The sequence below is a fragment of the Octopus sinensis genome, linkage group LG7, assembly GCF_006345805.1.
Source record: "Octopus sinensis linkage group LG7, ASM634580v1, whole genome shotgun sequence".
NCBI classification, from domain to species: Eukaryota; Metazoa; Mollusca; class Cephalopoda; order Octopoda; family Octopodidae; genus Octopus; species Octopus sinensis.
In genome coordinates this window covers 2,582,676-2,600,175 of record NC_043003.1, presented here as the reverse complement: position 1 = coordinate 2,600,175, position 17,500 = coordinate 2,582,676, and the positions used below count along the sequence as shown (strand labels likewise).

At 37.3% G+C, this 17,500-nt stretch overlaps 1 protein-coding gene across 1 annotated transcript in view; it reads right to left on the bottom strand.

Annotated features, from left to right (window-relative positions):
• Window positions 1-17,500, bottom strand: part of LOC115214289 (glycine receptor subunit alphaZ1-like) — a 32,666-nt gene that overhangs the window by 7,525 nt on the left and 7,641 nt on the right. Inside the window, exons 3-4 of the mRNA XM_029783441.2 lie at window positions 10,066-10,203; window positions 1,645-2,039 (exon numbers count right to left, since the gene is read on the bottom strand). Of these exons, the coding sequence (XP_029639301.2) occupies window positions 1,645-2,039; window positions 10,066-10,203 (533 nt within the window). The remainder of the gene's footprint in view (window positions 1-1,644; window positions 2,040-10,065; window positions 10,204-17,500) is intronic.

Sequence of the window (17,500 nt, the reverse complement as noted above, 5' to 3'; positions counted from 1 at the left end):
CCCAGGCAGACATCTTTTCCAGCTGGCTATCAACACACAGTTTGTATCCACATAGCATTTGCAAGGGAGATCATCGCTCCCATCTCTAGCCTTACATGACACTCACAGACCAAGGCTTCTGGATGTGTGAGACAATCACCAGCTACTGACGAAAGCTCTCTCCACTTGCAAATACTATATATTCTTTAAGTGACACACAGTTGCTGATCTCATATAGAGAAAAACAACTTGTTACAAATCTCTGAATGAGAGATATACAGTAACAGTACCGGATAGTAATGTTTATATGCCAACAGAATGTGGTAGTCCTATAAAGGACGATGCTACTGTTCAGAAACCTAGGTCTATGAGTATTATGTAAGACTAGAGATTGGAGCGATGACCTTGCAAATATAAGGCGGCGAGCTGGCAGAAACGTTAGCACGTCGGACGAAATGCGTAGCCGTATTTTGTCTGACGGTACGTTCTGAGTTCAAATTCCGCCAAGGTCGACTTTGCCTTTCATCCTTTCGGGGTCGATTAAATAAGTACCAGTGATGCACTGGGGTCGATATAATCGACTTAATCTGTTTGTCTGTCCTTGTTTGTCCCCTCTGTGTTTGGCCCCTTGTGGGGAGTAAAGAAATAGATGACCTCCCTTGCAAATGCTATGTGGATACAAACTGTACCGATGGCCAGCTGGAGCAGTAACAATGTCCTTGATGGGACTGCCACATTCTGTTGGCATATAAACATTTCTATCCCGTACTGTTACTGTAGTTGTCTTGCTCAAAGGTTTAAAGCAAATTCTTAAAATTAATCTTAATATGTACAAAAATTTATATATAGAAGGTGCATGGTTCAGTAGTGAGAGCGTTGGGCTCACAATCATGAGGTAGTGAGTTCGATTCTCAGACTGGACTGTGTGTTGTGTTCTTGAGCAAGACACTTTATTTCATGTTGCTCCAGTTCACTCAGCTGTAGAAATGAGTTGCGACGTCACTGGTGCCAAGTTGTATCGACCTCTTTGCGTTTCCCTTGGATAACATTGGATAGCAAGGAGAGGAGAGGCTGGTATGCATGGGCGACTGCTGGTCTTCCATAAAAAGAACCTTGCTCAGACTTTCTAGGTGCAATCCCGTGGTCATTGATGACCGAAGGGGATCTTGTATATATAAATCTTTGCAGGCACAGCTGTGCTGCAAGAAGTGGGCTTCCCAGTCACATGATTCTGGGTTCAGTCCCACTGTGTGGCACTTCGTGTCTTGTAAGACAGCCTTGGGCTCAGGCCAAGCAAAGCCTTGTCACTGGATTTGGAAGATGGAAACTGAAAGAAATCTGTGGTATATATATATGTGTGTCTGTCTGTGTTTGTATCCCACCACCCATTGACAACTGGTGTTGGTGTGTTTACATCCCCATAACCTAGCAGTTTGGCCTAAGAGAGATAGAATAAGTACTAATCTTAAAAAAACAGAAGTTTTGGGGTTGATTTGATTGACTAAAACTCATCAAGGTAGTGCCCCAGCATGGCCGCAGTCTAATGACTGAAACAAGTAAAAGATATAATTCCTGCTAATTTCCATACACTCAATATTGTTTTACAACACAAAACTCGTATATTTCATGTAAAAATTCATTGAAAAATAACACGTTTTTATTTACCTCCGATTTGTAATTGGTGTGGGTTTGTTTACCATCTCTGCTGTAAACATGTTGAAAGAAAAATCCATTCATTGTTTCTTTCCTGCTTAAGATATTGGCAACTGCAAATTCAAGTAATGCAGCGAATACGAATAGCAGACAGGTTGCCATCCAGATATCTATGGCCTTTGTATAAGAGACTCTTGGCAAAGTTGCATTGACAGATGAAATTTGAGTGGTTGTTGTGAGAACTGTGAGAACACCAAGAGATATACGGCCGGGCACCGAGTCGACATTCAACCAAAAGGACAACCAAGACAGGACGACAATGAGTATTGTTGGGATGTACATTTGGACAACATAATAACCGACACTACGGGTCAGGTGAAAATTTGCTTGAAGACAGCTATGGTTGCCTGAAAAATAAACAAGAAAGAGAGAAAATAAATAGCATTTAAAGAATAAGAAATGAATTCAACAAATAATTTCTCTCTGAAATAAAATGGAAGAAATGAACAGGTGAAATATTACATGGATAGCACTTTCAGGGTTAATGCAGACATATGTACGTACACATACATACATACAAATAAAAATATACACTTTGTGAATTAAATCATGGATAAAACAAAGAAAGTATTTATACTTTTATCAAAATATGCTACCGGTTTCAGTCATTTACAATAGACGACGTAGTCATGTTAAAATAAAAGGAAAATTTCATTGCTATTAAATTAAATTAATCTTTCATGATTTTAGTTCTAGAAATTCACATGTTTTTGCTGCAAAAACCACATAGTGCTGGTATTACATTTCCTCCTTGTTGCTGCTGGGTCATGGTCGTAATAACAGCAGCAGTAGTAGCAGTGTTAGTGGCTGTAGTAGTCATTGTTTTGTCAGCCTAACTACTGGTGGTAGTACTTGTTACTATTTTAGCAGAGGTTGTAGTAGACTAGCAGTTGTTTTCTCCCTTCTTCTGCCACAGGTATTTAGAAATGGTTGGTATTTGGTTTTGAAGATTGTTTCTTTGTTGAACTGTGTCATCGCTCAATTACTATAAGGGGAAATCGTAGATTTTAGTTGTTTAACTGCACGTGCGTGTATATGTTCACTGAGTCCTAGTTGTCTGTGTCCTTGTATTTTGATTTGTGATCTATGCTGAGTCATACACTATCTAAAGGACCCCCCCCCGGTTCATCCTATGCAATTTTCTCCACATCCTGAGCATGTTCTTGTATATTTGAGCTTTAGATGCAAAGGTGAAGGCATTGTTTTTTCGTTTTTGACAAATTTTCCTTGATTCAAATGGATTTCCGATTCTTCTTACAGAATTAAACAAATACCTTTTTTTTTTTTTTTTACTGTTAATCCTGTTGTTAGTCTGCCAACTTTGGTCTTTGTTAGCAAATTTTTCCTTGATTTGGATTGTCTTTTGCTTTTTATGACGGCACGTGTTTGAAGGATATGGTTCAGCCCTGGGCCACTTTTCAGTAACGGTATGTTATGGAATATAATGCTAGAGGCTTCGTTGTTTTTGGAATTGCTGGTGGAAATATATGGTAGGACTTCCAATTCTGATGCATTTCTTTTTGTTTGTCTAAGTTCCTGAATATTGAATTTTTTGGTTCGTTGTTCTCCATTATCGGCCAAGGATGGTGGATAATCCCCGTAAAGCGTGTATTCGTCAGTTTTCCTTATTTTACGAAAGTTTGCATCGGATACCATTGTGCAGATGATTTTGGCTAGATTATAGGTGACATTCATTCAGGTATGTCTTGGGTGGCATGAATTGAATGGAAACATTGTCTGGAGTTCGTAGGTTTATGGCAAATGCCCATCCTTATTTAGTCATTGACTTCCGTTATTACGATGTCTAAAAATGGCCGTTAGTTACGGCAATCTTCCATGGTGAATTGTATATTTTTTTATTAATTCCATTGAGGATTGCTTCAAATTCTTTTAATTATTCAATACTATCATTCCATAAAATGAAGCAATCGTCAAGGTAGCTTTTTTGAAATGAAAACTTCTTCATGAAATATATACAAGAAAACTGGAAAAGGTATCTCGACGATATATAAACACACACACATACACACACATACTCACACATATATGTGTCTGTTTGTGTGTATGTGTATGTGTGTGTGTGTGTATCGTGACCATCGGCCATCTTTCTTTCTTCTCCTAACTTGTGTTTCTTTCTCTCCGTTGTAGCTGGAACAAGGAAGACGCGTTCTTGTTTGTCTCCTGTCCAAGCTTGATTTATACGTTCGCCACCACAACCTTATTTAAGCTTAGCAGCCCTTCCTATTTGTTTTCACTGTCCTGTTTGTGTTACCAATTTTGACCCTCCACAAAAATCCCAAATTTTATTTAATTTGCTTTGTGGGAGCAACTATTTTATCGAAAGTGTATATTGTTGTTAAATACTCGAAATACGAGCAAGAAAAACAGCCAACAACTGATGAAGTGTCATTCTTTATGTTGTGTGTCTTGTTTTCCATTTGTGTCTTTCGTTGTTCAAAAGAATAGTTCATGTTCCATGTACTCGTGCTTCGTACTATTTTGTTGTACACGTTTCGTGATGTCCTGTGCCCACATATGCATGCATATATATATATATATATATATATATATATATATATAGTGTAATAAATAAAATATATGCATACATACAAACATATATGTACGTACCTACATCTACATGTATATATACATGCATATATAAATATATATACGTGTGTACAGGACACCACAAATAGACGCAGAACTCAACGAGAAACGAAAACGTGAAAACAGCATGGAACGGACCATTTTTTTAACAACGAAAAACAGATTACAAGACAACTACACAAGGAAAAATCCCCTTCTTCAGCTGTCCCTAGTTCAACTCCAGCGTGTTTCGAAGGTGAGGACAGAACACGTCTCGTCGAACTAGTCCTTCCTGCGAAAGAATTAAATAAAATTCCTTTGCAGAGGGGTAAAAACAAGGAAAAAAATGTGACAAAAACAGGACGTAAAAACAATACAATTAAAAACAAATACAATATATATACATACAAAACACTATTTTCTATTCCACAATGATTTATATGAAACAAGTATGATTGTGAACTTTTTCTTTTACTGTTTATGCAGTTGTGTTGTACTTTTTTTGTGTGTTTTAGTTGCCAATTTTTGGCTACATAGACGCATATTCCTTTTCTTTAGTTTCATTTGTTTTTATGACAAACCCACTGCAGGAAGATACTGCGAAGAGGTTTCGTTTCGGTTAGAATCACCTCATTTAGATTCCCAGTTTAGAACCACAGCCTAATTATATGACCATAACAGGTATGAATGTTTACATAAATGTTTATCGACCAATCAGTATCGGCTGGCGGTAACTATTAAGGTTGGTAGACTTTAAATAAAAGTTGTTTAAATTCCCGCTAAATAGCATTTTCGAAGGTTCTAGAAGCTTTGTTTAAGATTATAAAAAGCTGGAGTATGAGTGCACTATTTTAAACGAGAATGTATGTGAATAAAAATGAGAATATCTGGCCAACTTTTAATTCAAGAATTACTAAAGATTGTTTTAGCATATCGTAAAAAAAACCTCTCAACTGCAGAGAAAGCTAAGCACCAGCCAAAAATATATACATATATTGACACACTATACTGATGTGTGTACTCATATACATACATTCATATAGTTATATACAATATATTAAACAAAAGAAGAAACGAAAACGGATGTAATTTTTCTATTAACATAGAATTTATATGCATAATTCAATAACGACAAATAAAATTTAAATATATAACATATTAATATCGATTATGATATCGATCAGAAAACCACAAATTTATGGGTGAGATGTAAAACCGGTAGAGATCCTCTTGGCAACGAAACAAAACAACCGAATGCAATCTGCGATGCAGCAGAGTTTGCTGCTTGTGTGATGCACCAAAAAATCTTTTGTTTCTGTATTTTAGGCTGGTAGCCTTGCAGGAATTGTGGTGGTAGATACAAGCCACTTCGTAGGAGTATAAATTGATTGAATCGACTCCTGTTGTAACTTGTACAAGCTTAACAATTCTGGAAAGATGAAAGGCAAAAACCATCGACTATACTCTGCCCGGATGTAAAATAACGAAGTTTAATACTTTAGGGTAATAAACTACATTATGTACAGCACATCGATAATAATAATAATAATAATAATAATAATAATAATAATAATAATAATAATAATAATAATAATAATAATAATATAACAAAAACACCAGGACTTACAAACACATATAACATACAGAAAATTGCACTACTAGGCACTGCACACATCCTACGCAGAACACTTTCCATACAATAACCATCAGAGCATCACAACAAATCATAGCACATACCCAAGGCACACAGAGCTGCGCTCGGTAGTGAAGTGAAAGCACGCTATAAAACATAAAACTACTGAATAATAATAATAATAATAATTTTAATAATAATAAATGCCCTGATGCAGTACCAGGCAGTGGCTCTCATGGTTTCTGATCTTAACTGATCGGAAGTGTTATCATTTACATTGTTTTGTCTTGGTATAAAAGATGAGCTACAGTAAATATTCTGCTCAATACCACAGATTTGCTTGTCAGTTGTTTGACCTTAACCAATTGAGCATGGCACTTAGTGGCTGACGATATGTGCATCTCTGATCACGAGCAGAAGTAGTGGGGAGCATCATAGCCATTGCATCATCATCATCATCATCATCATCATCATCATCATCATCATCATCATCATCATCATCACTATCATCATCATCATCATCATCATTATTATTGTGAGTAAAGTGGTTGAAAAAATCACCTAGTACTCCGCCGAATTGAAAGTGGAAATTGCAAGAGTGTATGGAATGCGAGAGGGTAATGTACAAGTGATACCAGTGGTGATCGGCACGTTGCGCTCAATTCCATTGAAACTTCAAGACTTCTTAAGGCAACTGGAAATCCCATGCAAGATTGGTGTCTTGCAAAAAGGCAACCTTATTGGGTAAAGCGCACATCTTAAGGAAAGTATTATCTGCCTGAGGTCCTTGTTGTGACTTGACAGATGACTAAAGACTCCTGTTCATTTTTACCTACACTGTATTACGAAGGAATAATAATAATATAATAATAATAATAATAATAATAATAATAATAATAATAATAATAATAATAATAACTACATACACTGGAAGCTATGCCAACATTATGGAATAACAACAGAAAAAAGATGGTATAGGCACACACCAGGAAAGGTCACAGTAAACGAGAAAGCAACCACACTCTGGGATATGCCGATACACACAGATAGAGAAATTAAGGCCAACAGACCAGATATAGTTGTCAGAGATCGTGAAGTAAAAAAATGCTTTCTAATTGATGTATCAATACCAGCGGATGACAACGTGTCTCTAAAAGAAATGGAGAAACTTTCAAAATACAAAGACCTGGAAATAGAGGTAACCAGAATGTGGAATCTAAAAACAGAAACAATCCCTATTATAGTAGGTGCATTAGGCATGATAAAAAAATATTCAGACAAATACATAACAAAAACACCAGGACTTACAAACACATATAACATACAGAAAATTGCACTACTAGGCACTGCACACATCCTACGCAGAACACTTTCCATACAATAACCATCAGAGCATTACAACAAATCACAGCACATACCCAAGGCACACAGAGCTGCGCTCGGTAGTGAAGTGAAAGCACGCTATAAAAATAAAACTACTGAATAATAATAATAATAATAATACTCCTTTCTACGAAAGGCATGAGGCCTGAAATTTTGGGAGAGTGGCCTAGTCATTTACATTGACCCCAGTGCGTAACTGGTACTTAATTTATCGACTTCGAAAGGATGAACGGCAAAGTCGACCTCGGTGGAATTTGAACTCAGAACGTAACGGCAGACGAAATACCGCTATGCATTTTGCCCCGCATGCTAACGATTCTGTCAGCTCGCCGCCTTAGATAACAACAACAACAACAATAATAATAATTTTGGCACAAGGCCAGCAATTGCAGAAGAGTGGATTGGTTTTATCGATTCCAGTTCTTGACTGGTGCTTTGCTTTATGGATCCCGAAAAGACAAAGTTGGCCATGGTGGGATTTGAAATTCAGATCTTAAAGAGTCGGAGTATTGCATAACATTTTCCCGGTGCTCTAGCGTTACTTCCATTCAAAGGCACATGGTTTTGGAAGTTGGCAACCTTCAGTAGAATGAAGCAGGAAATGGGATAACTGGGCGCTGCTGCTTGGACGCTGGCGATCTGGTACGGCTGACTGGTTTGGCAACAGTACGTTTTGGCATTGGAGGCAAACACATACACACGCTCAAAATATACAAACACATTGATACAAATTGTGAGACAGAGACAGAGAAGACACACAGCGAGAGATTACACATACATATAAGCATAACAAGGGGTTTATAAAGAGGGAGGAAGAGAGGAAGAGAAACATTAGAACATCTGATGTCAAATAAGTCAGTGTCGAATCAGCAGTGCGAAATAAGTGGCGCCAAAACAACTGCGCCAAAACGTCTGATAACCAATGAACCCTAGTATGTGACTGGTATTCATTTTGAGGACGATTCCAGTGGAATTGGAATTCAGTAACGAAATACAAATACAAGGCTTGGCGGTGATATTTGATGATGCATCATTTCTCATTGCGTAAAATTGGTTTCGTATTTTATCTTGTAACTGATAGCCAACTGCTGCTTCTGGATTTTAATGGCTTGGAGTATATATATATATATATATATATATATATATATATATAATATATATATATATATATATATATTATTACACACACACACACACACACACACACACACACATATATATATATATATATATATAATATATATATATATGTATATATATATATATATATATATATATATATATATATATATATATATATATATATATATATATATCATCATCATCATCATCATCATCATCATCGTCGTTTAGCGTCCGTTTTCCATGCTAGCATGGGTTGGACGGTTCTACTGGGGTCTGTGAAGCCAGAAGGCTTCATCAGGCCCAGTCAAATCTGGCAGTGTTTCTACGGCTGGATGCCCTTCCTAACGCCAACCACTCCGTGAGTGTAGTGGGTGCTTTTTACGTGCCACCCGCACAGGTGCCAGACAGAGCTGGCAAACGGCCACGAACGGATGATGCTTTTTATGTGCCACCGGCACAAGGGCCAGGCGAGGCTGGCAACGGACACGAAACGGGGCGGTGCTGGCAACGGTCGCGAAACGGAAGGTTCTCTTACATGCCACCGGCACTGGTAACACATCTGCAATTTCCATTGATCGATTTCCATTCTGATCCTCACTTGCCTCAACGGGTCTTCACAAGTAGAGTTTCGACATGCCACCGGCACTGGTAACACATCTGCAATTTCCATTGATCGATTTCGATTCTGATCCTCACTTGCCTCAACAGGTCTTCACAAGTAGAGTTTTGTGTCCCAAGAAGGGAAGGTATGCATACGTAGGCTGGCTCCATCCCAAGTAGAAGGCCACGGGTTATGGACTCACTTGTCCTGCCGGGTCTTCTCGCGCACAGCACACTTCCATAATGTATATATATATATATATATATATTATATATATATATATATATATATATATATATATAATATATATATATATATATGTGTGTGTGTGTATATATATATATATATATTTATATGTATATATATATATATGTTATATATATATGTATATATATAGTCAAAATAAGTGACAAGGATATCCAAGGTAGTGTAGTACAATCGTTTCCTGATACTTCATTTTATTAAACACTGTAAGTATTACATCAGTTTTAAAACGTCGAGCAATCTTCAGCCACATATAGAATTTTTCAATTAAATAGACAATGTACACTTTTATACTTATTTCATTTGCCAACATTACAATGAGGTTAGATATATAGACAGAGAGGTTAATTTCATCATTAAGAACATGGTGGTAGTATGTTCTTCTCCATCTGTAGATTTATATATATATATATATATATATATGTGTGTGTGTGTGTGTGTGTGTGTGTGGTGTGTGTGTGTGTGTGTGTGTGTGTGTTTAAATATTTGATTACCATAAAGTGGCTATACTTCAAGACCGCCACAACACTGAGGTATTCGTCCTGAGAAAGCCTCTCGTATAGACGTATAGTGCTAAAAAGCCCAGAAATATCCGCAGCAGCAGATATCTTCTGTCTGCTGCTACTGTTTTGTTTTTGCAAGAGACGCTTTCTCAGGACGTATATCGCAGTTTTATGGCGTTCTTAAAGTACGCCCATGTCGAGTAGGATATTAAGACTGCTGTTTGTTGCTAACACTGCTTCTGTGGATCATAACAGACATTTGGTTATATTTCACATACCTTCTTGTCGAACAAAGTTCACACATTCAGACTGTGTGACCTTCTGCATTATGAATTGTGTGTCAACCACATCCTTGCTTATTTGAACTGCTTTGACGGGAAACCATCTCAATAATAATGTTGAGTTCGTGTAACTGACTATAAAGAACAACAACAACAACAACAACAATAATTATAACAACAACAATAATGATAATAATAATGATAATAATAATAATAATAATAATAATAATGATAATAATAATAATAATAATAATAATAATAATAATAATAATAATAATAATAATGATAATAATAATAATAATAATAATAATAATAATGATAATAACAATAATAATAATAATAATAATAATAATAATAAGTAAAATTTATAACAAACTAACAAACGATAGCATTAAATAGATGAATCATATCATGGAGTGAAAAAAAGGATATAAAGAATCTGGGTTACGCAATTGAAGCAAAATTTTTATTAAAATAGCTATCTATTCATCATACTAAATGTATACAAACTGTTGATAGGGTCTGCTACTGCAGTATTTATCCTAAGATAACGTCTCAAATGGTTATGTTGTGTTTAAAGCACAACAAATGTCAGAGAGAAATGAAAAATCGTCTCGGCAGTGACCAGTGAGAATGCCAGACACGTTTCAGCCGTTTTTGTCCTTTTCAATGACGTAGACTCACAGTCAGCCCCGCATGTCCGCGCTAGAATTCGTCAGCTCTGATATAGGAAATATGGATACGATATTCACTGATGCTGTGAATAGCCGATGTTATCTCAGGACAAACACTGCAGCAACTGGCCAATCGACTGTGTCTATGCATTAAGTATGGTGCACAGACGGCTATAAAGATTGATTTTCCTTTTGGTCTCTACATATCTCTTGTTGAATACTAAATTAAAAATAATTATGCGGTGAGGAAAAGACACAGTATAAGCTTAATAGCTAGTGTTATTTTAATCTTTTCAGTATATACGGAAGACAACTTTGGACATGTTTTGGTATTATTAAACTCCTTCGGCAAAGCATGAACCGAAGAAGTGATGGGAGAAACACTAACTGTGTGTACAAGGGTAGGCGTAGAAATTAGGATAATTAAGAAATAAATTACAGAAGTTAATTATTGAAGACCCACCACCACCACCACCACCACCACCAAAAAAATTCTTGTCTGTGTCAGAATGCAGTTTGCTGAAACTAGAGGTGTCATAGTTTCTCCAAAAGGCCAGTGTTTTAATAATACCTATTGCTTTATTACCCACAAGGAGCTAAACACAAAAGGGACAAACAAGGACAGACAAACGGATTAAGTCGATTATATCAACCCCAGTGCGTAACTGGTACTTAATTTATCGGCCCCGGAAGGATGAAAGGCAAAGTCGACCTCGGCGGAATTTGAACTCAGAACGTAACGGCAGACGAAATACGGCTACGCATTTCACCCGGCGTGCTAACAGTGATAATACCATTATCACATGAGGGCGCGTGGCTTAGTGGTTAGGGCACTCGGCTCATGATCGTAAGGTTGTGAGTTCGATTCCCGGCGACGCGTTGTGTCCTTGAGCAAGACACTTTATTTCACGTTGCTCCAGTCCACTCAGCTGGCAAAAATGAGTTGTACTTGTATTTCAAAGGGTCAGCCTTGTCACTCTCTGTGTCACGCTGATTATCCCCGAGAACTACGTTAAGGGTACACGTGTCTGTGGAATGCTCAGCCATTTGCACGTTAATTTCACGAGCAAGCTGTTCCGTTGATCGTATCAGCTGGGACCCTCGTCGTCGTAACCGGCGGAGTCTTTAAAAATACCATTATCTATACCATGCGGTGATTGTTTTTATACATTAGGAAACCCTGCCCAGTTTTAATCGAACGGATTCAGAATGGTAAGAATCGCTGATAAGACCAATGTTTTATTTACTCTCGACTCTCTCTGTTCATTCCTTGTGCTATATTTAACTCGTCTACAACAGGACATTTTAACTTTTGAAAATGATCTCATACGCTCCCAAATTCGATGAACGAGTTTTTTTTTTTCTAACAGTAAACCATGTTTTCAAATAATTCGATTGTCCGGAGTTTTCCTTTTACTAAATCTATGTCTTCATTCATTCAGTGTATTGAAGAAAATGATTTGTATTCGAGAGTTTAATCATCATCGATGCAACAAATGAAAACGGGATATGTTGCGAACACAAACATGACTGTAATATTAGACTAAATTAATTTATTAGTAGTGTGTATTCATGTGCTTGAAGATAAAATTACAATAAATCGATACTTCGACTCGAAATAGAAAAAAATCCGTTCAAAAATAAGTTTGCCTCCAACGTTCGGATAAACCGTATCAGAAATAAAATACTGCTGGATTGCAACATCAATTTCTTAAGAAGTAATTTTGTCTCTCGACTGGTTCTCACAGGTACGGACTTCTTCGAGAGGTGGGGGATTCTCCAGGACTAAAGATGCTCAAAATACTTCGTATGTTATACCTATTTCTTTATTACCCACAAGGGACTAAACATAGAGGGGACAAACAAGGACAGACACACGGATTAAGTCGATTATATCGACCCCAGTGTGTAACTGGTACTTAATTTATCGACCCCGAAAGGATGAAAGGTAAAGTCGACCTCGGCGGAATTTGAACTCAGAACGTAGCGGCAGACGAAATACCGCTAAGCATTTCACCCGGCGTGCTAACGTTTCTGCCAGCTCGCCGCCTTATTCGTATGTTATACCAGCGCCCCGACGATCCTATCAAGGTTTTCAGGGCTTAAGACACGGCAAAGGGCGATTTGAATACGTAGCGTTGAGACAGAAATATTAAAGAAACATTGGGACAAAATATAGACAAATATAACGATCCAATTACAATGAACATTATTTCGACTACAGAGATGAGAATAACGTTTTCTAGGGTAGTTTCATGCGTAGATCACGGAAATGGCACCCGTTTCTCACAGAATAACTCTAGTTTATGGTAATTCGGCTTTTCAATTTTAGGGTATTTTTGTAATTTGAAGTTGTTGTTTTTTTGTTTTTTTTCAGATTTCGGAGGAAAAAACTATAAAATACCTATAAATATTATTTAGATTTTTAATTAGAATAAAAATTGCATTAAAATTTCAAGAGGGCAGTGTAGAAATCACCCAGACAAATTTTGTTATATCTGTGTTGCTGTGACATTCCAGAAAAAATGCAAGAAACATTACGCCGTTGGTAAAAAAACAAAAACGAAAACAGTTTTACTTATATTTTGGAGTCAAGATAGGAGACCAAGATAAAAGTTGGGCACCAAATATCTGTTGCACAACATGTACCAATGGTCATTCAAAATAATCTTTGGGAAAATCAAGAAGTATGCAGTTTGGCATTCCAATGATTTCACGCGAACCACAAGACCACCATTCTGACCGCTACTTCTGTCTTGTAGATGTTAACGGTAATTGTGTTTTTATTTGCACTAAACCTAGCATATATTTATCTCAATATATCTATTTTTATTTGATACAATGTTATATGGTAGTGAAACATGGGCTACCACAAAGAGAGAAGAGCAAAGACTGATAACGGCTCAAAGAGCCATGGAAAGGTCAATGCTTGGTATCTCGTTGAGAGAGCACATAAGTAGCAAGACCATCAGAAAGAAGTCCGGCGTGAGAGATGTCATTGCAGAGTATACACGCTGCAAGTATAGATGGGCTGGACACGTCGCCCGGCTCACCGATAATCGGTGGACGCACGCAGTTGTCGAGTGGTACCCGCGTGAGCGGAAAAGACCACTCGGAAGACCTCCACGACGGCGGAGTGACGATTTCAAGAGGGCGATTGGGATCACGTGGATGAGAAAGGCGCGATCCAGAGAGGAGTGGACAGCGTGCTGTGACCAGCGGTGTCAAATGGACGCCTGACGGACTGGTCGGTCAAAGTGATCAAAGTGAAGTGACATTAAATATAGGAAATGCTTTAATACAATTTATTTTCTTAACAAGTATAACAACGAAGAGTGCGTCGTCGTCGGCGGTGTATCCAAATCTGAAATCCACCATTCTGTCTGTACCTCATCCGGCCAGCGTGCCCGCAAAAAATGGTTTTATCCGATACTAGTGAATCAGAAGAGAATTGCGAACAAGATGAGTGGTATGTGCCTGCATCAGAACAGTCTTGGTCGAAATCCCGAGCACAGGATGAGTTGAACGATGTTGTTCAGGATTTGGGTTTAACGAAAATGCGGAGCGAATTATTGGTTTCTAGGTTAAAAGAAAGAAACTTGGTAACTCAAGATGTCAGCATTATAAAATTTCGAAACCGTGCAGATGGTTTAATAGAAACATTTGAAATGAATGGCTGCTGGTGTTATTGTAACGACACACCAGGACTTTTTGAAGAGCTTGGCTTAAATGACGACCCTAGTGAGTGGAGGCTATTCATAGACGCTTCGGGTTATGGCACTAAAGCCGTGCTACTGCAAATAGGTAAGAAACTTCCGTCAATTCCTGTAGCTCATTCTGTTCTAAAGGAAATGTACGAAAATTTACCATTCATATTAGGTTGTATAAGATAAGCATAAATGGCTGATTTGTGCCGATTTGAAAATTGTAGCGATTGTAATTAGCTTACAGGCTGGGTTTACTAAATACATGAGCTTTTTGTGTCAATGGGGCAGCCATGCTCGGGAAGAGCATTACATCCGCAGTGAATGGCCATTGATAAATAAATCAGAAATAGGTTCATAAAACGTTATACGTGAACCACAAGTTACTAAAGAGAAAATAATTTTGCCTCCATTGCATATTAAATTAGATTTTATCAAACAGTTTGTTAAGAAGTTAAATCCAGAAGAACCACCATTTTTGTACTTGAGAACTAAGTTTCCAAAACTAAGCCATGCGAAAATCAAAGAAGAGGTGTTTATCGGTCCCCATATTTGGCAACTTTTGACAGACGATAATTTTGAAAACACCTTAAATGTCTTGGAACTGGATGCATGGCAAAGTTTCAGAAACGTATGCAATGGTCTGCCTGGGAAACAGCAGTCAAGCGTGAAGGATTTGTAGAAAAGTTGATTGATTCGTACAAATCATTAGAGTGTCATCAAAAGTTCACGATTTGCATTCTCATCGAACTTTATTTCCTCAGAACGCAACAGACGTCAGCGACGAACATGGTGAGAGATTCCACCAAGACATAAGTCAAATGGAAACTCGATATAAGGGGAAGTGGAGTCCCTCCATGCTTGCTGACTTTTGCTGGTTTCTCCAGAGTGAAAGACCTGATGCTATACATAGAAAATAGATGTTCTTCCTTTAATAAAAGACACAAATAACGTATTTACTATTAACAACAGAAAACTCGCTTTAATTCTTGGGGAAAAAAATGTTATTTTCACAGAAAACGGCCCACTTTCTAGTAAAAACATATAATTTAGTGACGGGCCATTTTACGGAACACTGAAGTCATTTTATGAAAAAAACGGAGTTCATTTTCGTTATGTAGTAAAATCACTGTTGCTTAAGTGTCATTTAAGCAATCGATGTTTGATTTAAAAGTAAATAAAATAGATTCACCCAAGTAAATCCCACAGCCCATTTTGTGACACATTATCAACCCTAAACATTTCCCCACTCGATAATAATATCCTGCCATTTCCTTCAGAAACCTTTGATTAATATCCAGAAGATCTTGTCTATTCTCTTCAGTCCTGTTTTTTTTTTTGCAGCCTGTTTTCTCATTCTGGTTTGTACAAAATATTTTGGCTTATCTTCTTCTTCCCTCGTATTTTACTTTCTTGATCGACAATTCCTTTCGTTTCCCTATTAGTTTCAACTTTCTCATTTGACATACAACACTTTCGACTTCCTTTTTTCGCATATATTTCATTCCTGTCCTCTTGACTTTTTACTTCTCGTCATTCCCCATTCTTCTGTCTTCATTCCCAATTTTCATCTTTTCTCTTCTATTCGCCCTTTCCCCAATTTTCCTCTCTATCTTTTCTGCCCCTCTCGGTCGTACTCTACTATTATTGTCCGCTTTAACACACCAAACTCAGTTATAGAAGCAGAATAATTTAAGAAGCGCGTGATATTACATAATTGACAGCACACACATCCCAGATATATCATTACAGGTCTTTAACGAAGAAAGCGAAGAACACAGTTATTGATACGAAAACCGTTGGCAAAACTCCGTGACAAGAAATTCTGATATGCATCTTTTACAAATGAAGTTAGGAACACATTTATTAATATGCAGATGGTCAATATTCACGGCAATGACTTGCCATAAGACACATGCGTTAAATCATTAGGTAAACCCTTCAGGTAAATAGAGCGTGTGGGTGTGTGAGAGAGAGAGAGAGAGAGAAAGAGAGAGAGACAGACAGAGGAGAGAAAGAAGAGAGAGAGAGAAGGGAGAGAGAGAAAATGGAGTGAGAGAGAGAAGGGAGAGAGAGAGGAGACAGACAGATAAAGATGGTGAGAAAGAAAAGAGTGAAGGAAGGGGAGAGAGAGAAGGGAGAGAGAGAGAGAAGGAAGAGAGTCAAACGAATGCTACAGGTACATGGACACACATAAACACTAACATACATACGAACGGTAATGGCATGCGTACATATACACATACCTCCACTACCTTGCAAACAAACAAACACACACACACATTGGTAATTGCCGCCTTTGCACGTCTGTACGTACGCGTTCATTTGCCATTTGCACTCATTTGAATCCCTCTCTCTTTCCTCTCTATCTCTCTATTGCACACACTTTTACCACCTCCTTTCAATAGCTAACAGATTTTTTACACCAGAGGAATCTGTCGTTATCGTTATAATATAATGAAGGAAGGGTAAAAATGAAATAAAATATACACACACAAACACACACTCCCATACTCACGAACAACTTCAAATTCTGAAATATCATCGTGCTGGACGACATACACAAATACAACGAGGGTATTTGAAGGCATTTCTACAGATTCTATCAAATTTCATATAAATCCAATCCTTGTAATCCTTCACATCAACTCATCGCGTCATTGAAGTGTTTTACATAAGCGAGTATTCAAACAATCGCCTTTTGTTTACGAGAGACCCTCGATTATCTGATTCATTGCAAATGATGAAAGGAATTGCGATCGGACCGATAATTAAACAATGAATAATTAAAAAGAAAAATTAACAGACCCCCCCCCCCCTCTACTACTACCACCACCACCACGCACATACACACATACACACACATTTATACATGTATGCGTGCATGCTGCTATATATGTGTGTGTGTGTATATATATATATATATATAATATATATATATATATACACACACACACACACACACACCCACATATATATATATATATATATATATATATATATATATATATATATATATATATATATATATAAATATACATAAATGTACATATA